Source organism: Hibiscus syriacus, unplaced genomic scaffold, assembly GCF_006381635.1.
Source record: "Hibiscus syriacus cultivar Baekdansim isolate YM2019G1 unplaced genomic scaffold, ASM638163v2 tig00110194_pilon, whole genome shotgun sequence".
Classification (NCBI taxonomy): domain Eukaryota; kingdom Viridiplantae; phylum Streptophyta; class Magnoliopsida; order Malvales; family Malvaceae; genus Hibiscus; species Hibiscus syriacus.
This window is the reverse complement of record NW_024062620.1, coordinates 372,509-398,263: the sequence shown is the minus strand read 5'-3', so window position 1 is coordinate 398,263 and position 25,755 is coordinate 372,509. Positions and strand designations below refer to the sequence as shown.

The 25,755-nt window shown below is 33.2% G+C and overlaps 1 protein-coding gene and 2 pseudogenes across 1 annotated transcript; 2 read left to right on the top strand and 1 right to left on the bottom strand.

The window, feature by feature from the left end:
* The first annotated feature begins 4,984 nt into the window (after positions 1-4,984).
* Positions 4,985-7,693, top strand: LOC120217902 (annotated as a pseudogene).
* Positions 7,694-21,177: 13,484 nt separating this feature from the next.
* LOC120217974 (tubulin beta-1 chain-like) lies at positions 21,178-21,510 on the top strand. The gene has a single exon (XM_039214998.1). It carries the CDS (start codon positions 21,178-21,180, stop codon positions 21,508-21,510), a length of 333 nt encoding a protein of 110 aa, XP_039070929.1.
* A 585-nt stretch (positions 21,511-22,095) lies between these two features.
* On the bottom strand, positions 22,096-25,244 carry LOC120217903 (annotated as a pseudogene).
* Between the last annotated feature and the right edge of the window lie 511 nt (positions 25,245-25,755).

Genomic DNA, 25,755 nt, shown 5'->3' with positions numbered 1-25,755 from the left:
TAAAATTACATATAATCCATTTAAGAAAGGTGTTTGGTTAGGTGGTTATAAATAGTTAAGTTTATCTATCTTTTGAAAAAGAAGTTTCCCAAACTATTACGTAAAGAATATATTGAAAAATTAACGAAGGCTGCCCTTATGATCGAGTCCATTCCCAGGATATGATTACTCCAATTTTGACTTTTTGATAGCAGTTTGTTTTCTAAATTTAATAATAATATATTTTATTTTAATAATTTTTTTATTAATTATCAAAGAAGACATACATTCACCAACAATCGGTTGGTCTAATGAAATGAGATACTAGATTCTTAAGCAAGGTAAAGGGTTCAAACATTAACGTTTGCAAATAGAGGGTCGTCATTGTCTCTACCGTATTCAATCCGAATTAGTCGATAAATATATCATACATCTACATTCTAAAATTTCAGTAATTTAAAATGGTCTAATGATATTTTTACCTTCAAACTTTTTTTGAAAAAAAATAGTTTATTCTTTAAAGTTTCGTGGTGGCTTTCACATTTATATCTTTTATCAGTGGAATGATGAAAATAATAATAAATATTTATAGTCGATGTTGCTTTTCTTGTCTTCTATTAATATTAATTATTTTATTATTTTTAAAAAAATATTAAAAATACAAGTACAATATCATCTACAATACATAAATATTTCAAAACCCCCATAATAAAAATTATTGAAATTTATATAAAAGAAAATTTTTAATCACATTATAACATGAATAAATATACAAATACAATTTAAATTAATGATAATGATTTTTTTTTCTTTTCAAATTCTACATCTTTTAGCAGTTGATGTTCATTAATCAGGCAATAAGAGTATCAAAAACCATTTCTTTAGGGAGCAGACAATAGAGGATAAGATGTAAAATCAAGGCCCCATCTTTACCAACATTTGAGTTGGAATTTTCTCTTCATCCAAACATCCTCCAAAAAGAAAAGAGAGAGAAATCGAACCCACACTTTTTTCTTTTTCCCAAAGATAAAAATAAATTTTATATTTTTTAAATTTTAAATGTTATAAATAAAAAGTTTGAAGTTTGATATGATTTAATATAAGGATAAACTACATATATAGCCATGCACATATTTTTATAATTTTGTTTTGATCACCCAATTATTTTTCTCAAAATCATACCTAACATTATAATTTTGTTCCGTTGTAGTCACCCATTGTTAAAAAATAAATAGAACTATTAATGTGTCTTTTTTTTCAATGATGATGTGACATTATCTTATACTAATATGTTAGCATCACCTTTAATTTTTTAACAACGAGTGATCAAAATGAAACCAAAGTCTAACGTTAAGTATATTTTTTAAAATAAATAGTTGAGTGACCAAAACAGAATCAAAAGAATATATCGGTGACTAGATAGAGAATATACCCTTAATATAACCTACAGTGAAAAAGGAAGGTAATTGGGAAACTTAGAAAGAAAGGGAGACATCTGCAGCACGCAAGGCCTAAATAGCTACAAGAGAGGTATGGTTGTCGTTATTGCAGTGTCTTGTTCATGCAGTGAATGTAAATTCCTTCGCAAATAATTTAGGGACCTCCCCCACTCTCATAAGTCATAACCCTCCAAATTTATTCACTATTGGATTTATGACCCTATGACCTTGGGGTTGGCTTCTTCCTTCAAAGATAGCTTCGTTCCTACAGATTCTCTCTTTTGGTTTTTTTTTTTAAGATTAGGAATAGAATTGTGTATCCAGCCTTTAATTAGATGTATGGGTCTATGACACTCGAGTTAGCTTGTTCTTTAATGATAAGTGTGTAATTTCTTTGTTTTTTTTTTTGGAAATTATGTTTTTATTGTTACTCTTTTAGACTTACGGAGTTACATAAGGCCTCATGAGTTCTTCAACTTCATTCCGGATGCTTATTATTGTTGGATCAAAATCTGTAATTGTGTATGTATATGTTTAATATATAATGTTATTATAAAGTAGGGTAAGTTATACTTTTAATATCATAACTATTATTTTTTTCCGTTTTAGTTACTAAACTATTTTTTATTTCAAAATTATACATAATGTTCGTTTTGATTTTATTTTGGTCATCAATCGTTAAAATATTGACAAAATTACTGATTTGACACTTTCTTTTAAAAAAACTCAATGATGATTTTGACATTATCTTTATGGTGACACGTCATCATTACTTTTAATTTTTTAACAATAAATTATCAAAATGAAACCAAAACTTAACATTAAGTATGATTTTAAAACAAAAATATAATTAGATGACTAAAACTGAACAAAAATTATAGTTATGGTACTAAACGTGTAGTTTATCCTATAAAATATGACACAAAATTTAGTCACCAATTATGTTACATGTATTAAAGTGTCATGAAAATAAAAGTATGAATATTTATAATTTGATAAGAGGTAAAATTATATATACTTTAATCTGATTTAACATTTAGTTTTATATAAAGAGAAAACAGTCCACGATGAATAATTTAACTTGTATTACTTTTATCTTAAGAGTTTTTACAGTAAAAAATATATATATATATATATATATATATATGTCTTTTTGAAATATTACAACCATCTACTAAACTATCTCTAATTATCTATCAATAGATTCAAGTACGTTTATGTAAATCTAGTAATATATTTTATTTTTGACGACTTGATATGATTTATATATTAATTTTAATTTCATATAAATTATGATCATTTATTTTTCCTCAATTAAATAATGGATTGTGTTTCTTCGTATAAATTAAAAAGAGTGAATATATATCACCTGTCACAACACAACTTTTAATGAACAAAGTTCATTGAGAGGCACAGATTTGTTTTATGGTCTAAAGTTAAAAATTAAATTGTTGGGAGGTACAATACATATTTTTTCAAAGTAAGAATAGGAAAATTCAGATAAAATATAAATTGTATTACTGTTTTGCATCGGTCGAGACGTTGTACTTGGACCTTTTCATCTCATCAAATCTTTTCCTTGTTCAACTATGATGTAACGAAATCGTAAGAATTACTTCATTTCCTTTGTTCATTATATTCAAAATTTCATATCTCAAATTTGATTTATATATATATTTTTTTAAATTTTCATCATTAAATATTAAATTATGAAAACCTTCTTTATTTTATGAAAAACCCCATGTTTTTTTTATTTTCTTTGATTTACTAACATATTTTTTTAAGATTTTAATAGTAGAGAGGTGAAAGAGGAGGAGCTATATATTTCAAATCTACGATAATCGTACAATGAAGATTTTACATAGTTATCAATTTTCTATGAGTTTTGCAACTTTTAAGGAGATTTTGAGAGAATTTAAATTGATAGAGTAATAGAAAATGATGAGACGTGTTCGTTAATATCTTGAGTGGTCAATACTAGAGAACATCAATTCTGATGCCAACACAACAAAAAAAATAAAACTTTAAAATTTTAATCTTTATAAAGAAGAAGGACAAAAAAAATGGCGTTACCACCCATGTATGTGAGCTTCCACATTAGTAAAATGTAGTCCATGTCAACATAAAACTGACCATGCTAGAGAAAGAAAAAATGACATGGCTTCCATGTTAGTGTCTTGTGTGGCTACTTGCACATGCATTCTTGCAAATTAAATAATAAGTTGGGGTGGTTATAGATGATTTATTCTTTTTAATTTGAGCATATATTTATTATTAGTGATTAAATAATGGTTAATCGAGGGTACATATTCTTTATTTTTATGAGGAAAAAGAAGAGAAAGAAATAGACATGATGAAGCGAAAAATATTATTTTATATCTCTCCTTTAATTTTGACTAAGAGATTTTATAGTAATCTTTAATGTTTGGTGTTAAACATAAATACATTATGATTACTCATATATTAACATAATGAATAGATTTAACTATCAGTCAATCACGTAAATCTATCAATAACTGCATCATAAAATTGTTAGATCATGCAGTTTCCGGTCTCTACAAACTCCAAACGATAAAAGAAAAAGAAATTGGTAGACTTTCCATATAAAACGTCTGTGTGTTTGGGATTTATGGCAGTTTTCTTTGATCCTCGGAAGCCTCATTAAATAGCCCTACCCCTTTATATATAAAGAATTGCTTCAATTTCCAATAAATATGAAGGAAAATACGGCTGATAGATGAAGAAACTGAAGGAGTGAATAAATACAGCAAAACATCTTCTGCTAAAAAAACATTTTGAAATGAAATTAGTTTTTTCTTTTTCCAAAACCCACGTTCAATCTGAATTGTCGTGAACCAATATTCAGTGCTGCGACTTGTTCTGCTTTGGGGTTTGAGAAACTGAGTTACCATTTTCTTCTTTTGTTTTTTATCTTCATTATTTCGCCGGCAAAAGTACCCGGATAATGTTGTGAAAAAAAATTCCCTACATAATGCTCGTGAATTATTTATTGAAATAAGATGATTGTTACAATACCATCTGAAAAATGCGATAATCAGAGTGTTACGCATGGAACGTATTTCCCATGCACCCTACATTGCTCTACTTTGTCTCGTGAATGCGTTTTTGTCGAAAGAGCTGAAGATTTCTAAAAATCATGTTCTTCTATGTCATTTGCATGAAAAAATCGTCACGTACTCTTGACGATTTCCATTAAGCTATAACAAAGATCTTAATTCATAGAATAATTTCTATTACACCTATATAACAATTTCTTTTCAACTTATTATTCGAGCAGACGATTTCTCTGCAGTGATACTGACTTGTGATTGCGAGCAAGTAAGAGCAAAAGAAACTGGTGGACCATCCTAGTACAGTGAATTATGTTGCATCATATCCCTAAAGTTTTCCATGATTATTCTGCTTTATTTATTTCAAAAAGTGATTTTCTTTCATTCAAAGAAAAAAAAAATAATGTAAAAGTTTGATGTAACCAGCAAGAAAAAGGTGTTAAGATCATGGTATGTCTATTCCTCAATTATTTGTATAGTATTATAATGTTTATTAGATTTTACACACAAACACTTGTTCCATAGCTTAAAAACCCACTACTTGAGAGCTTCTCAAAGAGAGAATTTTTAGTTCCCTCTTTGCACCCTTGGGGTTTCACTGTCAAAAGCTATAGATTTGAGCTATGGAAGATAAAATGGAGGAGTGTTCAGATGGAAGAGAGATGGGAAGATCAAAGAAGGGTGGCCTCATTACTATGCCATTCATAATAGGTTCATTTTCTTTGCCATTGTGTCACTCTCTAAGTGTTTCTATAAAATTCTTAGCTTTTCGTTGGTTTTGGGTGTTTTTCTATAAGCTTTTTACATGGATTTGAGGTGAACTTGAAAGCTTTTAGATGAGTTCTCATGGCGACATGATTGAAAATGCAGGCAATGAATCATTGGAGAAGGTTGCAAGCTATGGACTGGTTCCCAACATGATACTGTACCTGATCAAAGACTATCACATGGGTGTAGCAAAAGGCACCAACATTCTTTTCTTCTGGCAAGCTGCCACCAATTTCACCCCTATCTTGGCTGCTTTCGTTGCTGATTCATATCTGGGTCGTTTCCTCACCATTGGCTTCGGCTCCATTTGTAGTCTTCTGGTAATATTTTTCTCCTTCACCCTCTTTCATCTTAAAAATGATTGACATTGATTGATTACTTTATCCAATGACAGAAAATATTGACCATTGCATTACAGCTTTTCTATCTGATTGTATGTTTAATTGTTGTGGTTAAAGAACTCGTTGAATGGCCTAAATGGTTAAAGGAGTGTTGTTCTCCTTTGAGGTCTCGGGTTCTTGTAGCTGTGTAGGTAGGGTGTGTGCGTTGTCAATGATTAAGAAATATTATGAACAAATACTATCTTATAATCATCTATGGTTAAAGGCATTGTAATAGATTTTTGTATGCTACAGGGGATGATACTCTTATGGTTAACAGCCATGGTTCCACAATCAAAGCCTCCCACTTGTGACATATTGACTCAGAGCTGCAAATCTCCCACAGCAGCTCAGATGACTCTATTAATCTCATCACTTGTTCTCATCTCCATTGGAGCTGGTGGTGTTAGACCATGTTCTTTGGCATTTGGAGCCGACCAATTGGACCGAAGAGATAATCTGAAAAACGACAGGGTCCTCGAGAGCTTCTTCGGCTGGTACTATGCTTCTGCTGCCATTTCTGTTCTATTAGCTTTGACGGGCATTGTTTATATTCAAGATCATCTTGGATATAGAGTTGGATTTGGTGTTCCAGCAATCTTAATGTGCTTTCGACGCTTGTGCTTTCCTTGCATCTCCTCTCTATCTCAAGATGAGAGCTAGCAAGAGCTTGCTCACTGGATTTGTGCAAGTTATCGTTGTCGCTTATCGGAACCGAAATCTAACATTTCCACTTCAAAACTCAACCGGAAGTTACCATCATAGAAGGGATTCAAACATTGTTGCACCAACTGACAAGTTAAGGTATACTTCCTGTACAAGTATGTTCAATTTTTGGACAGCTCTTGATGTACCATATTCCATACCAGCATCAGATATGTGTACTTAATAGCAACATATGATTTATCCCTTACAAGTTAGATAATCTGCTTGATTGTTTTGGTTAACCTTATGTTAATATACTTGTTGCCTTTGTGCTTTTTAGATTCTTGAACAAAGCTTGCATCATCAAGAACACAGGGCAAGACATTGCCCCGGATGGCTCGGCTTCGAATCCATGGACTCTTTGCACGGTAGAGCAAGTGGAAGAGCTAAAAGCACTTATCAAAGTCTTACCGTTGTGGTCTACCGGAATCATAATGTCGATAAATTTAAGCCAAAATTCGTTCCCTGTACTCCAAGCTACCTCCATGGACAGGCACCTCACAAAGAAGTTTCAGATTCCAGCAGGCTCTTATGGAATGTTCAACATCATATCCCTTGCACTATGGGTTATTCTCTATGATCGTGCCATTCTCCCCATGGCATCTAAACTCAAGGGTAAACCGGTACGGATCGGCGTCAAACTAAGAATGGGGATTGGCCTATTTCTTACCTGCATGGCTATGGTGATTTCGGCATTCGTCGAGAACTCTAGGCGAAGAAAAGCAATCCGGGAAGGATTCTTAAACAATCCTCAAGCAGTTGTGAACATGTCTGCATTATGGCTTGTGCCACAGTTTGGGTTGAATGGCTTAGCTGAGGCTTTCACTGCAATAGGCCAGACCGAGTTCTTTTACTCTGAACTACCAAAGAGCATGTCGAGCATAGCCGCAGCGCTATTCGGACTCGGACTGGCCGTGGCAAACTTATTAGCTAGCGTCGTAGTGAGCATCATCGATGACATTACATCAAGAGGTGGAGAAGAGAGTTGGGTTTCAAGCAATATAACAAAGGTCGTATTGACAAGTACTACTGGGTTTTAGCCATATTGAGCTTTATAAATCTACTGTATTACTTTGTTTGTGCCTGGGCTTATGGACCATGTGATGACCAACCAACCAAAGTTAGCCATGCAGGGAATGGTTCGAGAAAACAAGAGGAGATGGCTAACCTAGGGACCAACGTTAGCCATGCAGAGTCTAAAGTACTGAACCAACCCTAGCTTGATTGGTGTAGTTAAAAGTCTTGAAATGGATGTTGTTGAAGTTAAAGATTTGCTTACATGGTGTTTGTGTTAGTAAAGTAGGAAATATATATAATTTTTGAAACCAGATCATGCATCTTTTCTGGATTATGTGAAATTCTCTGAAACTGTGTCCCAATCCTATATACTTATTTTTTACCCTCTTTTACTTTGTATTTGTTACATATATCATATTTGTAGTAAACAACGGTTGGTCTGATGATTGAGCTTTGGATTTATTATAGTTAACAACGTGGGTTTAAATTGCGATTGCAGTCGCGCTTTCGGTCGCATTATATTTACTGCGATTGCGAACATTATGGGTATCATGATCGTGTAATAACAGTTTAGGGTGACACATTTACTGTTATTAGCAATCTGCTATTTAAGTCCATGATTAGCTGTGTTTGCAGCTGATAAATTTGGGTTGATTACACACGCATACACACGCGCATATATATATATAATTTATTTCAGAAGTGTAAACGAGTGAAAACTTAAGTACTTAAAATAAAATCAATGTCCACATGTGATTTACAAAAGTTAAAAATTAGGTTTTGCAGCTTAAAACATTAGGTTGAAGGAGAATCACAAGAATCAGGATTTAGAGTCCTTTTTTGAGAGAGCTACTTGTCCTTGCACAAATAATTGAATCCAAAGAAGTTTAGAAAGATGTGGCTACCTCCTTTGGAAATTGAGTGTTTGGATGAAGTAAGCAAACAGGGTAGCAAAAATAAGAGGGACGATAAAGAGAACAAGAGCAACAATGCCTAAGGAGCTATGGTGAAAACCAAAGTAATCTCCAAGGAAAGCTGCCACAGTTGTTTTCTCCCCAAAAGCAACTATTTGTTTCTCAACATCTCCGTTGGGAAGTAAGCATGCCATTCATTGACCAAGACGTGGGACATACATAATACAACCATATCCACCACTTTGGTATTTGCTGCAACCAAAAAACTCACACACTCAGTTGCCTTACACATTTTTTTGAATAGTCTGAATAGATTATAAGGTCGTATATGTTCAGAATCTTTATTAGCTATTAACAAAACACACACGCACTGTAACAACCCAGAAAATTTGAAAAGAAAAAAAATTAATTAAGTAATTTGGCAAAATTTGATGATTAAATTAAAAGTTTTTAAAACTTATAGTTTGTTTTGGATTTAAAGGAAATTTAGGGACCAAACCCTGAATTTATCCTAGAAGTGTCGACAAGTTTTGGGTTATATATTCAAGAACCAATTGCTCATAATTTGCCTCCCCCAACGCCAACTTCCAATCCTTATTCTGGAGCCGTCCGATCTTCAGTCGTTTTGAAACCACCATCGTGTTCGTCATCGAGCGACAAACAAAACCCTTAAATCAATTGAAGTGAAACGCTGTCAAACGTCGTGAATTTTAAGTAAAAGTCTCGACGTTTTTTTAGCACCACCGTCGAGAAAATCTTAAATTCATCGCCGATCGTTGCTCCGTTTTCGACACCTCCCGCACCATCTTGTGTTTCTTGTGCCGTTTCGAGTCCACTGGTGTCCTCCTTGTCTCCGGCGGCGGCGACACGTGAGGAGGTGAAGGGGTCAAAGTTTCCAATTTTTTGAAATTGAGCTCTCAACCGTTCAAAATTGTGAACCGAGCTCTGTAAGTGCCTCAAAATCGCTCAAAATAATTTTTAGAAATTTTTCTGTAAATTTTACGACGCCAGAGAAGGTCCCACGCATCGCCGCTGCGCGTGGGGAAGACTCAACCACTACTTGAAAACCGGTTTGACCGGTCTGAACCGGCCCGACCCGACCGTTGACCCGACCAATCGTTGACCGTTGATTCGAGTGTTAATTTTGTAAATATATTTAGAAGGTGGCTAAATTTGTAATTAATTTCGGTTAGGGTGATATTTGCGTAAAATGGCCAACTGTTGACCATTGACCAGAACTTTGACCGACGTTCACCTGGCATTAAACGACCTTTGACTTTGACCGGGTATACCTATCTGACATTTTTTGACGTTCTGAATATGTTTTTGGGGTCCGTTTTGCCAAATTCGAACCCGATAAGTTGGTTTTCACTGATTAATCACCCAATTCGATCCGTTTTTTGGAATTAAGCCCCGATTTTTATGAAATGTTTATTGTTATGTATCTAAGGAATTATTGGAAGATGATTTCAAGATCAAGGGCATTCAAATGGAATTTAATGGTCGATCAGTATGTCACGGAAATCGAGATAATACTTTACTACCTCTTTATGCTTTATGGAACATGTGAATATTGGTAAATGCATGATTAAGATAATGTTGGTCTCATTTGTGTAGTTACTTAATTTCTACACTCGATCTGAATAAGGTAAAAAGGTTCAGTAATTGATTATGGTTCAGATGACTTTTATAAGAAATTGAGGGATTGTTAGAATTAAATTACAAGTTCTGTGCTTAGTGATAAAGAAATCAATCTGGATCTGTAACTTATAATTTATTTCATCAAAGGTTAAATGTTAAAGGCACTTGGATGAGAAATTATGAGAATACTCTGGTATGGTAAAATTACGAAAATACCCTTAAGTTATAAAAATAAAAGATTTGACTATGGAAGTTGGATAAGAGGTTTTTAAAGACATATTGATCTGATGAGACTACTTATGTGCATAAGAAATGTTAGTTTTGCTTAGAAAATATAGATAACCGGTTTTTAACCCAAGACGATTTGGGCAAGAATCTAGGAGTCTGTTAAGGAATCATTTCAAGATCTGAGAATGTTCGGGAAAACAATTAACCATATGACCTCTAAATTATATTATTTTTGTTAAGAGTTAATATCGAAATTATCTGGTTAAGAAATTACGAAAATGCCATTGAGAGGTAAAATAGTCCGAGTTGACCCTGAATGAGAAAGTACTTTGAGGATTCATACTTAACTCGATTAAGTACGGATTTGATTGTTAAGATCCTGACTTAGTGAAGAAAAATTCTTGATATTCCGTTTGTAAAATCTGAGAAGGCACTTGACCGAAAATATCCGAGTTATAAGTAAATACCTGAAGAATGATTTATCAATTGTGCTCTTTTGTCAGAATTGTTTGAAAGGACTGAAGTAAATGATAAGATTAAATTAAATAATAAGACCGGATGAAAGGAAAACATTAAAATACCGTAGATCTATAAAATTACCAAAATACCCCTGTAATGGAAATGACTCAAGAATATCACCAAGCTCAGGAATGATTGGATATCCTCGAGCTCTGAAAAGAATGGAATGAAACAGAGCACCAGAATGACCAAAATACCCTTATGACCTAAACTAAGTAGAGGTGTTGGATTAATTAAGGAATCCAAATAAACATGGATGCGGTACTGCTCTTAAAAGTTATGGATCACATATTAAGCCGAGTAACCAATGCTAGTGTTATATCAGTACCTGAACGACATATATGTCACTTGAATGCGTGTTTGTATTCTCAAGTTTGGCTCGATGATAATTTTGGAAGTATTCAGCTCAGCTCAACTCAACTCTAGATCGCATTCAGTAGTAAGAATTTGATATTTGTTAGACAAATCGACCACGAAGACCAAATTGAATTGAACGGAAGTACAATATGTATCCGAAATTCAGAAACGTATGGATTACTCTGGAAAATCCCGAAGTAACTGAAATAGACTTGACTGCTAAAAGAACTAGGTAATCTCAAGGACTGAGGATTAAGTAAGAAATTGGAATAAGGCTGAAAACTCGGATGAACTTACGTGATGTATTATCCCTATGGATTATGAACCACAAATCAAGTACGTCGGCATTTCCTGATATAGTTGAAACAGGGAAATGAAATAAAGACTATTAGAATATATGTTCGTCTCCTTAAGATCTGTTTAGTGATGACTCAGAAGATGATCTATGGATAGGAATTTTTGGTATTAAAGAGTAAATACCCTGGAAGGTTAATGAATTGACAAGTTGACAAACATTAATTATTGGAGATATTCATCTGAGTTTGTTTGATAATGAAATCAATCGACATAGACTGAAATGTCCTGAACCTTCATTTTTTCCTTATCAACTCAAGTCTCATTCTGAATAACTGATGATTCTATCAGTTATTGATCTCTTCCAATAGTGATTCTAAATTCCAATATTCTATTGACATACTTAAGATTTGTGTTTCTCTGCTTGATAAGATTATCCAATACCTCTGAATAATATCTGTAAACTCTGGTGTGTTCCCTAATCATATAAATACTTTGTCTAATTTCTGACTTGAATTCTGTTCTGATACATGACCTAAATTTTGTTTTGATTTCTGATTTGGATTCTGTTTTGATATCTATTCTGAATTCTGTTTTGATTTCTGATATCTTCGTTTACTGACGGAAAAATGTTTTAATTGGGGGGTATTGTTGAAGGAAGTATTTCTGCAGATTCCTCATCTTTGTGCTCAGGGCCTTACAGGTTGTGTGGGTTGGGTGTATGGTTCTGGGGAACCTAAACAAACAGATTGTGAAAGGATGGGGTATATATATATATATATATGTTTTAAAAGATCTGTATCTTTTTACTGGTTTTGCAGGAACACACTAGATAAGCTATTCTGATCTCCTGAACTTAGTCATTCGAAATACTTATATGAACTAAAAGCTCATTGTCTGTTACCCTTGAAATATCAGTAGAATCTCTGCTCAACATAAAATCTGTAGATGTTCAGAACTAATAAGGAAATATATGTTTTTCTGTATCTACACGTTCTTCAGCATCATCTGGTAGCTCTGTATTACTGAGCTTTCCAAAGCTCACTCTGTTACTCACCATTGCAGGTTAAAAGAATTGTACCAGTGCAATTATCAACTTTAGTAAGGGAGTTCTTCCGGCGTTGTTATCAGAATATGGTACATGTGATTAGGGGGCATGTAATTGTATTTTGTTTTATATATAAGTCTAAAAACTTGTTTTATTTATGAACACTGATAAGTCATTTTATGATTTTACATGTTTTAGGAAAAGTTTTAAATTTTCCATTATTTTTACAGTGGGTCGCTCCGGTGGCTCTAATATGACACTCCAGATCGGATCGGGTTATCTGTATCGGTCTGAGGGGGTTACACACACTGCAGATATAACTACTTGAGTTGAAACTTCTAAAAAAACACTCCCTTTCATAACTAAGATCACCCAATGGCTCATATACATATATTTCCATACTCTGGGCACATAATCTGTGATCTGTCCACAGCTTAGTAGACAATATGAGCTGGACATATGGTATTGGCGGATCGCACATAAACTTAGATCCACAATTTCATAAATTAAAGGTTTAATGGTATTTAAAAATATTAATGACAATTAATATAATTCCTAAAAATTAGGTTGATTGTTATAATATTCACGAGATAGTCAACGATGATCGATGATGAATAATATATTGATTTAATTTATTTTTAAATAAATAAATAAATAATATATTTAGTTATCTAAAATTAGCATTTTGGTTTTTTTTCTCACCTAATTATATTTTTTTATAAAATCATATTTAATGTTACGTTTTGGTTATTTATCGTTAAAAAATTAAAGACACTACTAACATGACATTTTTATATTTTTATTTTTCACATCATTTTTTTAATAAAATCATTGCATGAAACAGTAAAGGAAAACATTGTTGGTTGCACTCAAACCTTTAGGGTGCGTTTGGATGAAGGATTTTAGGATTCCTGACATAAATATTTTTTTCCTGACTAAGGATACCCATGTTTGGTTGAGTATTCTTTCCCAAGTGAAGGTAATATTTATTTCCCAATCGTGAACATTCCTGGGAATGTTATTCCCCCACACCCATTAGGTATTCTTTCATTCTGTGTGTGAAGGGCTAAAATACCCTTGTTTTCCCGTTTCCATCGCGATATCTTTGTTTTTGCCTCTGCAATCATCATCACAAGCGAAGCATCACGCCTGTTTCCAGACACCAACATGTATGTCTCTCTTCTCCTTCACACTCTCATTTTCGTGATCCAAAACCATTCATTTGGGTGCCATTTTCGCAAAAACATGCTTTTTTGAAATTCCATCGACTTTATCTCCTTTTGGGTGCCATTTTCATCTCTGTTTGTTGTTGTTGTTTTTGTTTGTTTCTGATGGAAAATCCATCGACTGCTGTTTTGCTGATTTGAATCTGATTTTTTTTGTTTTCATCTCTGTTTTTTTTTGTTTTTCTGTTTCGTGTACGAATAGGAGATTCTATTAAGGAATTTGTTTATCCAATTCCTTTTTCACTAATTATGATTGAAACTTGTCAGTGTTCTACTTTGTGGAAGATTTTTTTTTGGTTCTGTCCAACAACAGACTTATAATATGTAAAACACAAACATAATTCCTTTTTGGGGGTTTACAAACAATAATATTCCTAGTAAAATGTCCTAATTGGTTATAGGCTACATTATTTTTAAGTTTTTCTTCCATTTCTTAAGTGATGCTTCCTCTTCTATGTAGAATTCAGCCAACCATGATGGTTATAAGGACCCTTTGGAGGGTCATTTTTACAAATCAGAAGATTTTCTTTGTTGAATTATTTGCTCTCTGTTATACGCTTTTTGTTGGTCAAACTATTTTCAGGGGAAAGATTTAATATCATTTTCCCCCTTTTGCTTCTTTTGGTGCTGAAATGTTAATAAGTTCCAAGGTAGATAGTTTTGTTGAAATCAGTTTACAGTGGCCAAAAGTTCTTTTCTCTCTCATAAGGTTTTCTTGAACCAACTAACGTTTAGCTTTTTATGTAATATTCTACTTCTTTCCTGCATGTGTTACCAACGCTAGTCAGATCACAGATGAGTTCTATTTTCTAGATTTATCCTTATTTGTCTGTAAAAACTAGTTCTTCATTGCACATTTTGCAGAGTTGTTTGAAGTCCCGATTGTTCTTGTTCAGTATATTAAGTGTCAACTTTTGCTTTTGGATTTTATTATGGGTTTCACGCTTTGTTCAAGAGATATGGCTTCCCAGTTCCCACCCATATTTTTTTCCATAATATGTTAAAGGCAATTGTAGAATGTGAATAACCATTGTCGGTATTAGCATGCATTCTATGTGCTATGCATAATCAAGTGACCTGCCAAGGCTAGTAACTCCATGAACTATTTTTTCAGTAACAACTGTTGGGGGTAAGGTCCTGTAACTCTGGGTCAAGTGTTACTCATTGGTATTAATCTAACATGGGTTTTCAAGATTTTCGAAGTTTCTACATATATTTCATTTAAGAGATCACTTAGGTGCTTTAGGTAAATGAAGAGTCCAGGTAACACAGATAGGATGTGAGGATTTTTTTGCAGTTCTAATGGTCAGTTGAAAGTTTCAGTCTGGCATCTTTATGGAAGGCTAAATCATGAAAAGTTACGTTATAAGATTGCATTTTATCCGTAAACATATTTTGTAAGACATTCAATTTCTCCTTGATTTCGTCTTAAGAATAGTCATTAAAATATTCACATTTCAATAGGTTGTAGATGAAAAGAATCAAGTGACCTGCCAAGGCTAGTAACTCATTAAACTATTTTTCAGTAACAACTGTTGGGGGTAGGGTCCTGTAACTCTGGGTCAAGTGCTACTCATTGGTATTAATCTAACATGGGTTTTCAATATTTTCTAAGTTTCTACATATATTTAATATAAGAGATCACTTAGGTGCTTTAGGTAAATGAAGAGTCCAGGTAACACAGATAAGATGTGAGGATTTTTTGTAGTTCTAATGGTCAGTTGAAAGTTTCAGTCTGGCATCTTTATGGAAGGCTAAATCATGAAAAGTTACGTTATAAGATTGCATTTTATCCGTAAACATATTTTGTAAGATATTTAATTTCTCCCTGATTTCGTCTTAAGAATAGTCATTAAAATATTCACGTTTCAATAGTCATTTTATCTGTTTAATATCATTTTTATTGTGTTTAATTATTTTTACTGTGATGACAAACAATTGTTTTTGTTAAATATTATTATTTTCTAATATTAAAATGTTTGTTCATAATAACAGTTATGGCTCGTTTACCAATGCGAAAGAAGACGCATATCGCCACAATTCTTATTTTACAACTGCAAATGATGGAGATTATGTGTCATATGCTTATGTTTATTTCAGTTATTCTTAGAAAATATAAAAATCGACCTAAAATAACTTATGCACATGAAAGACTTCATAGACATAATATTAGATCACTTAATTTACATAAAATTGTATTTGAAAGTGATCGACAAAGTGTTGATAATTGTCGAATGGATAGGAGAGCATTTATCAAATTGTGTCACCTATTACAAAGTCAAGGTGGGTTAAAAGAGAGTTGATATATGTCTATAGAAGAAATGGTTATTACTTTCCTTCATATTATATCCCACCATATTAAGATTAGAGTTTTAAAACGTCAAATAGTAAGATCTGGTGAAACAATTAGTAGAGTTCTTCATACAGTGTTAGCTTCAATTTTGAAACTGCATCCGATCTTTTTTAGAAAACCAGAACCGATACAAGATAATTCAACAGACGATAGATGGAAATGGTTTAAGGTATTGTATCATAATTCTGAATTTTCTTTTAAGTTAATTAGTAATGCTTAATATATAAATGGATATTAATAATGTAATTTAACTTTATTTGATAAATATAGGGATGTTTGGGTGCTCTAGATGGAATGTATATTAAGGTCAATGTAGCTGCAATCGATAAACCTAGATACAGAACAAGAAAAAATGAAATTGCGACAAATGTACTTGGTGTTTGCACACCAAACATGCAATTCATTTATGTTTTACCTGGGTGGGAAGGTTCTGCAGCTGATGGTAGAATACTCAGAGATGCCATTAGTAGAAGAAATGGTTTAAATGTTCCACAAGGTAAATTATTAGGTCATTAATATATATATATATATATAAGAATGTAAAATTCTTACAAGTTTTGTATATTAATTTACTTTTTAAATTAAAATAATATAGGGTGTTACTACTTATGTGATGATGGATACACGAATGGAGAGGGATTTCTTGCACCATATAGAGGTCAAAGATACCACTTGAATGATTGGAGAGAATGACATCAATCTACCACCCCTCAAGAATATTTCAACATGAAACATTCTCAAGTTAGGAATTGCATTGAGAGATGCTTTGGTATATTGAAAGCGAGATGGGCAATTTTAAGGGAAAAATCATTTTATCCAGTGAAAACACAATGTAGACTCATTTCAGCTTGTTGTCTTCTCCATAATTTCATAAGATTTGAGATGCCAATCGATCCTATTGAATCTGACTATACTGAAGATAGTAGGCATGTTGAAGAGATTAATGAAGTAGAAATGATCAGACATTGTGAGCCAAGCAGTGCTTGGACTGAGTGGAGAGACAAATTAGCAGAAGATATGTTTACTAGTTGGTTGGCGTCACGTACTTTAGGATAGATGTTATTTTATGTTATGTATGACTTCCATCTTCTATTTTATCTAATGTTAATGGTCATTACTTTCATGTATTTGACATCTTTATATTTTATGGCATAAACTTTATTAAATTTTATGTATTTCTCTTCTATAAAATTCGAATTTTATTTGTTATGGACATTCATTACTTATGTCATTCACTACATTTGATTTATATTATGTTACTATTTTAAATTTCTTTTATGATTAGTATTGACAATGATGACATGTTTTATGTTATACAATTTTTATATACATATTCTTAGATTATTTCGAAGAGAAATATGTCAACATCAAATATGGAATCTCAAAGGGGGGGAAAACCGCCGACATCTAAAAAGCCTAAGTCTTTAGTAACTAAAAGGACATGGACTAAAGAGGAGGATGCTGCACTTGTTGAATGTTTATATATTTTGGCTGAAGACCCACATTGGAAAGCTGATAATGGAACATTTAGATCAGGTTATCTATCTAATCTTGAAAAGATGTTAGAAATCAAGCTTCCAACATCACAAATGAGGGCCCATCCACATATTGAATCTAGAGTGAAGCTACTCAAAAGACAATACAATGCTTTATCTGAAATGCTGAATATTGGAAGTGGATTAGGTTGGAATGAAGAAGAAAAACGTTTAACTGCACCAAAATATGTGTTTGATGATTGGGTTAGAGTAAGTATTTTAATTTAATTTATCTTCTTTCTATACTCTTTGTTATCTATTTAGCTTTGTAAGATTTATTAAATTTGCGATTTTATTATATTGTAGAGTCATCCAATTGCTGCTGGATTGAGAAACAAGTCATTTCCATTCTTTGATGACTTTGTTCATATATTTGGAAAAGAAAGAGCTACATGAATAGCAGCGGAGACATCAGCTGATGCAGTGGAACATATTGATGTTGAAGACAATGCATTTATAGATGCATTACTTGAAGAAGAGGGAGTAAGAGATTCTGAATCAAGAGAGGATATTGGTGCTTCAACTTGCCAAACATCTGATGCTACTGCCTCTACCCCTAAAATGAAAAAAGTAGCTAGCAAGAAAAGGTCTCGAAGTGATGATGGGTTAACCGAGCTTGTACAGGAGATAAGTAAGTTCGGTGCTGCATACCGAGAAACTGCCAAAGAAATTAAGGATATTACTGCTTTATTGAAAAAGGAGGCAGAAGGAAATGATCAAAGAATGTCGATTTTCACTGAAATCATGAAAATTGAAGGACTGTCCACTGATGAAATGCTTACTGCAGGAGAGTATATTAGCAAAGATGCGCACAAGGTAGATTTTTTCTTTTCTTTGCCAAAAGAATTCAAGCAAGATTATGTGATTAAGCAAATGGTTGAATGTCGTCAATTTAGACCATCAATTTGACTGTCGTCATTCTACAATTATGTCGATCTCTTTTTGATTATGACTTTAGAATATGGTCCTAACTTTTTTGTGTAGCTTAGCCAAGTATATGTCAATCTTTTGACTTGAAGAATTTTGTGTGTATATAATATAGCCAACATATATGATTATGTTTAGAATGTCATGGATATTATCTTTTGTAAGTCTGAACATTGTACAATCTTTTGATGGTTAATATTATACTTCTTTTTGTTATATAGTATATGAGTTGCAAGTAATGTGCTAGTTTTCGAATATGTTAATTACTTTTGATAGTTTTTGTTATGTAGTAAAAACCTTGTCTTTGATAGTTAAGAGTTATCGCTTTCTTGTGTGTCACAACTTATCGGTAGTGAATATTAGAAGTCTTGGAGAACTGCAGGCATTTGTTCGTATTTCTGTAACTAAAACAGTGTTGCTCTTGCTGGTGATCGTGACTCTGAGTGGGTTAGATCTATTTTGAAAGAAGTTGGAGGTGCTAATGATGGGTTCTTTAACATTTTTATATTAAACGGTGATTCTCATAACATGACCTACTGCAGTGCTGCTACTTTTTGTAGCCGAATACTTCCCTCTGTAGATTGGCATGAGTCTGTGAATAAATTTTACTTATTTATTTTATCATCATAAAAGATGTGTTTGGTCATGGATGAGTCTGATTGTTAGTACACAAAATGGTTGCTCGACATGTTGATATCTTTGCTTCTGCTCCAGTATTTCCTTATCTTTCAGGAGAGTTGTAATTTTACAATTGATTACATGAGTTGCAGACCGAAAATTGAGGATTATTAAGAACATTATATTATATTTTTGTGAATGATAAATAGTAAAGTAAGAGTTGTTGAGCTACATTTGCAGGAAGCAATCTAGTAAAACCAAATAATCTCCCTTGAATCGAACCTCTTGATTTCCTCCTCCGCCAACTAACTGAGAAGAGAACCTTGAATCCATCAATTAATTCATTTGTTTGAGTGGAGAACTAGCCAAGAAGAATCAATTGGTTTTGCAATAGTTCCCAATCCATGCAAAGCATGCACGTAGAAGCATTTCAAATTTCTCGTTCCCATTCATTTTCATTTTCTTTAAATTTATCCTTTAATGTTACATTTTATGCATGTTAACCTTGCGGCAAAGATGTCAATCACAGTATCATGAATCTGCTTCATTTCTTATAATTTTTTGCTTTTGCCTAATTTAGTTCACTTTTGAATGTTAAATGAAAAAAAAGTTTCCTGCCCCTGCCGTGGGTTCAATCAGTGGGTTAGATCTATTTTGGAAGAATTGTTGTGAGCAACTTCAAAACCAAAACCAAACATTGAAATATGAAAAATCGGATGAGCAAGTTCATTTTAGGTTCTTTGTTAATAGGGTCTTTAATTCGATCAATCGAACCAATTCAATTGAGAGTCGGCTGATCTAGTGGTTATAAAATTGGAAATCCGAAGAACTGTACTTAAAAACCAAAAATTGAAATAAAAAAAGACGGATGAAAAGTTATTTTATGGCCGAGTTAAGTACAAATCAGATTAGGACTGAGTATTATTGGGTTGCTTGCTTTTCGTAATCAAGAGTTAAGTACAAATTAGATTAGGACTGAGTATTAATAATTTTATTAAAATATTAGCAAAGATAATGATGAATGACGGTGAAATATAAAATTATAGACAATATGATTTTTAATGTTATATTTTCTTACTTATTTGAATTATGTTTTTGTAATATAAATTAATGATAAATAATAATGATAAAGTATGCAGAATTAAGTATAAATATAAAAGATAAATAAATAAATAATTGTATATAGAAGATATAATAAATATTATATCTTAGATAACAAAAATAATTTACATTTTATTATTATTATGAATATCTATGAAGAATTTCCACAATGTAAATATTTAGTTAAATGTTGATGTAAAATTTTAATATATTTTTACATAAATTATGTAAAATTTAATATTAATTAAAATTAAAATAATACATGATATATTTAAATACTCAAGTAATATATTATCAACAAATAGAATTTTTATATAAATAATTTTTATTTAAATATTTAGAATTTCACTTGTTAAAAAAACAAATATAGAACAAGGACAATTTGATAAAATATACATTCTAGTAATATTTTATTCCTCCAACCAAACACTGTAATCTTACATTCCTGCCAAACCAACCAAACACAGTAATGTAACATTCCCAGTAATCCTATTCCCTAGTAATCTTTTATTCCTGTTGGTAATCTTACATTCCGTGAACCAAACGCACCTTTAGGTGTCTAAAGTATTTTCTGATCAAAATAAATATTTAACATTTTCGATGTTATTCTTTTAAATGCTTCCATCGTAATGACAATTAAAAAATTGTTGACGTGTATCGTGTTTATAATTTATTTTAAAAAATGTTTGTTTAAAAGAACTTAAAGTTATATAAATATTTAAATAAACCCTAAATTTCTCTAAAATCATAAAAAATACTCCAAAACCTTAAATTTCTCTAAATTTAAAATAAACTCCTAAATTTCAAAACCCCGTCACCCGTTATTGTAGGTCCCCACTCCCCACTGCTAGTGTCGTCGTCACCAAACAATCACCCACCCATTACAGTCTCCTCCAATGGGTGCCGATGCCGGTCCCACAGTCCATTCTTCTTTTGAAATTCCCCTGCCTGTAGAACTAATGCCTCCCGATTATTTTGCTCTGATCACTTCAAGAGGCTCTCAACAGTACCGAACCCTGACAGCTCCCGAGCTAACTCAGCAAAGACGTAAAAAAACATGATGTGTGCTGCTGATCCACGACACAGCCGATACTTGTGTGCATCAGCCCGTGGCAAAATGAGCAGTAAGGAAGTAGATGAACAAATGTTGAATGTTGAGAACAAGAAGTCATCATGGATTCATAACAACGTGAAGTCAACAGTTTGTGATATCCCACCCACAGGCCTCAAAATGGCGGCGTCGGCATTTGTTGGCAATTCAACATCCATACAGGAGATGTTTAGGCGTGTGAGTGAGCAATTTACATCTATGTTTAGGAGGAAGGCTTTCTTGTACTGCTATACAGGAGAAGCCATAGATGAGTTCACCGAGGCTTGCTCTGTCAGCTAAGCATGCTCAGTTTATCTCAGGCATAATGATAAAAATATCCGGGTTATTTTGTCTCTTATTCTTTTTTTTAAATATTTATCAAATATCTCTCAGTAAAATTAGATGTGCAACACAAATCGATCCGAATTAATCAGGACAAACCCTGGAAAACCGGAAGGATAAGGAAAAATAAAAGAAAGAGGATAATTCTTCTGCAATCTTTTATCTCCATATCAAGGAGGATGATCTTTTCCATCTGGAACCCAGGGAGGATTATCATCATTGCTTTCATCTTTTTTTTTTGCTTAATGAACCAATTATGTTACTCAAAAACTTCATTTTGTAAGAAATATCTCATGTCTGAAATTCAAGAATCCTTAAATATATGAACAAATACACAAATGATTTATTGTTAAAATATACACAATATCAGGGTGTAATAATGTTTTATATTAAAGAAAAATGAATTTTGAAGCCAAAATCAATAAAAAAAAATGATATTTTCGGTAGCTAACTTCATGATCTATCACCCTCTATCTCTCTACCTGCTTCCAGTTTTATCTTTTAGTCCTTTTTCTCCCCCCTTAATCTTCATGTCTTACTCCATTAATGGCGTGATGTTGGACTCTTTGATCCACCCAAGCTGTCCAGATAAGATATCTTCTTGCCAATCAGCACGTTTAGCTTCTGCAAGTTCTTTGGATCAATTTCTTTGGTTGCCTCTGCTACTGGCTCTGCTTGTTCTTCACTCTCATTTTGATCACCCCAAGTAAGTAAATCCGAGAGGGTCATCGTCGAATCATCTCTGGTCATTGCAGGCTTCCTTTCCTCTTTTAAAGGGTTCGATTCGGTCGCAAGAAAATCGGCTTGGATGACATCTTCGATTCGGGATAGAACGGTGTGTGCCAAACTTTCCAGTATTCTTGAATAGCTCTCTAGGACAGCCTGCCCTACATCCTGCAATGCCAACACACAATTACCTTGTATAACACCAACAAAACTCACAATGTTTAGTTCGAAATGTTGGTCCATCGGCCGGAGAAATTACCTTGTTGTACTCGATTTTGCTGATGTCTAGTGAAGATTGAGGGAGTCCCGGGAACCTATGCTTGATAAGGTGTAGGATGATCTCAACTCTTTCCTCAAACAGTTCTCTTTTCTCAATGCTAACACCAGAGCCCCATGATTTCCCATCCTTTTGGTGCATTTTCCTCTTCCAAATCACTATAGATGCCTCAATCCTATTCTTGAGGTCTAAAATCTTGTGATCAGATGAGAGGTCCATACTGGAAAGAAATTGATCCGGATCGAAGAATTCGTCTGTGATGCTCTTATAGATCGAATCACCGAGACTATCTCTCCCATTCTAACAATGCAACACCAAAAGAGCCGATGTGAGAATTGAGTGGTGCAAACCCGAGGTTCGAGAGAGTTTCGGCTACTTTACCTTAGGGAGGGATTCAATGTAGCTTTCAGGGATATCCATCTCTGACAGGAGTTGAGCATTGATGGCCATTGCTGCTTTAAGAACTTGAGTTACACATTCCTTTTGAACCTGCAGATTCTTCCTTGCTGCTTCGGATAGACCGCCCGGGCGAACTTTAACAGTAGGCAGCCACCATTTATCATCCTTTCTCCTTCCTTCGGAGTCCGGGCATCTTTCGACAGGTAATAGAATTCAGTCTGGTCCTTGAAGGTATCCAGACCATCCTGCTCACCATTGTTAACTTCAAATCAGACCATCCTATAAGCTGCAATGAAACAACACAACATACAATGCAGATCCATGTCCTTACAATAAGCATTCTATCAAGTGTCTTCAGGGCAGGAATGTTCATAAGAAGATCTTCTCGTTGCTTGGTGACCATTATCTGAATAAGTCAAGAGAATTAAACTTCGTAATTACGTGTTCGAAATTTCGAAGTTATATTCGGGCTAAGAGATACCTCCATGTCCGTACCATCCTTGCGTTTTTGGTGAGAAGGAACTAATTCAACAATGTGATCAGTCACAGACAATAGCCAGTTCATTTCTTTTCTCCACCTTGCTTTCCTTTCAGGCGACATAGGTTCCAAGCGTGATTGTTCACCAAAAACAGATGCTGAAACCAATTATCAATACGAATTCGATAACCCTTTACGCCCTCGATGTAAAATTCGAATCTTCGATGTGTCCGATATGAATATATTCTGTAATAAGAGAAGTAAGAAAGTACCAGCAAGATTTGTAATAGCATTTGAGAGTGCTAAAGCTGATGAAACGCCGGTCCCTCCACCTGACATATCCTCGCCCAAGAGTAATTTAGCAAACTTTTCCTTCATCTGCTCCATATCTGAATAAAAATCTTGCCAAATTTTTACAAAAACTTTGCTATCCGGACTCGGACTTCAGTTTCAGTTTCAGATCATATCAGACATGTTCAAATATACAAGAGACACAAATATTAAATGAAAAATCCAGAAAGAAAATCAAAATCGGATAACATAACAAAAACAAGCCAGAGCTGTTTTCTTGTTTAATAACAATGTGTAACGTATCATGATTTCCATTTACTTCAATCAATCATGTAAGAGAAAATCAAAACAATTATAGATGATCTAATATATATATATAGATGGAAATAAGTAGGTTCGGTCAATCGTGGACAATTTATTCTTCTAATTTAGATGGAAAGTTGTAATCACCTAGTCAGTGATAGAATGAAAGTTAATCAGTAATTCTTGAGAGAAATGACAAGAAAGGTATCATGAGAGAGGATGTGAGTAATGCATATGAGAGAGCTGCTAAAAGAAATAGAGAGAAGTCCTTTCTTCACCCTTTTCTCAGGTATTAATACCTTAACTATAAGATGATCGGTGTCAAATTTAATATCATCATGCATATTAATAGACAGTCAAAATTTATGTCAAGGACATAGAAAAATATAGACTCTATAGTATTAAATTACGATCACGATAGTAACATATAACGATTGCATCGTAACGTTTTTCAAGGTCAACGCGACACATAAATTGCATCCACAACATAAAAACATAGTTGTTTTTAGGAAATAAATCATGTCGTAACATACGTAATACCTACAACCGTAAAACCTCAATCGTAATCGTAACCATAATTTAATACTGTGATTGACTCCAATAAACGATCCTGATATTATAGTGTCTCCAAAAAAAAACCTTTGGAAGCTCTTGAAAATTTTCAGATGTCTTTATTAGCAAAAATTTGATAGTCTGTGGAGGTCGACACCACAGATATAACAATATGAATATATATATATATAATGAAACTTGCCGTGTAATAGCTGCTGTTCTCTGACTCGGAAGGCAGCGACCATCTCTTCAAAGGCATCATGATCACCTTCATCCATAGCCACCTCTTCAAGCTTAGTAGCACTGCCGATACTCAAACTCTTGGCGTGTCTGCCTTTCTTCTCCTTTGAACCCCTGAAATTGAAAAACCCTAACGGCGACTTGTTATTACCCTCTTGTTCTTGTTCATGTTCAACAGCAGGAACCATTGTTCAACCTCTGCTAAACAAAAACGAAGAACAATCAAACTGGAAGTTCAAAAATAATAATAAATATAAATAATATATATGTTGTTGGAAAAAACAAACGAAGTCACTTCTTTGAAATGAGATCTTGTATGTGGGAGAGGGGGGATTTTAGTGAGTTTGTGTTTGCCATTAATGGTTGAAACTGAACGTGGAGTGCATGTTTTTCTGTTGAGAATAAATTTTTAAAATTTAGATTATTTCTACACGTTGAAATGGTTTTTAGGCTGATTTTTAGTGGAAAGGTCAAAGCTGCCGCTGAAAACAAGGGAGGATTGAGGATTCATTAAGACAAAGAGAATAATAGCAAAATCTTTTTTTTATTAAACTATGTTGTAAATAGGTGCTCGAATCCATTACCTCTAGAAACAATAATAATTTCTTTAATTACTAATGTAAGTTGGTTTGTGCGTAATTTTTTTTAATTTTACAGGACTATTATAATATATAATATTTGTTTAGAATTTTTTTAATTATCGACAACACACATACTATATAAATGTATATGCTCGAATCAAAAATAGATGCACTGAGTAAACCAAGTGCATACTCATTATTTTTGATAAATTATTAAATACTGTCCAATATATTATGAGAAGAAGAAAAATTGCGTACTCATTTTGTTGACAAAAAGGATATTAAAATTTTTCACCTCCTAATTTTATATTTTTGGATCCGTCCCTAATTCGAAATCAAAACTTCTAGAGAGGATA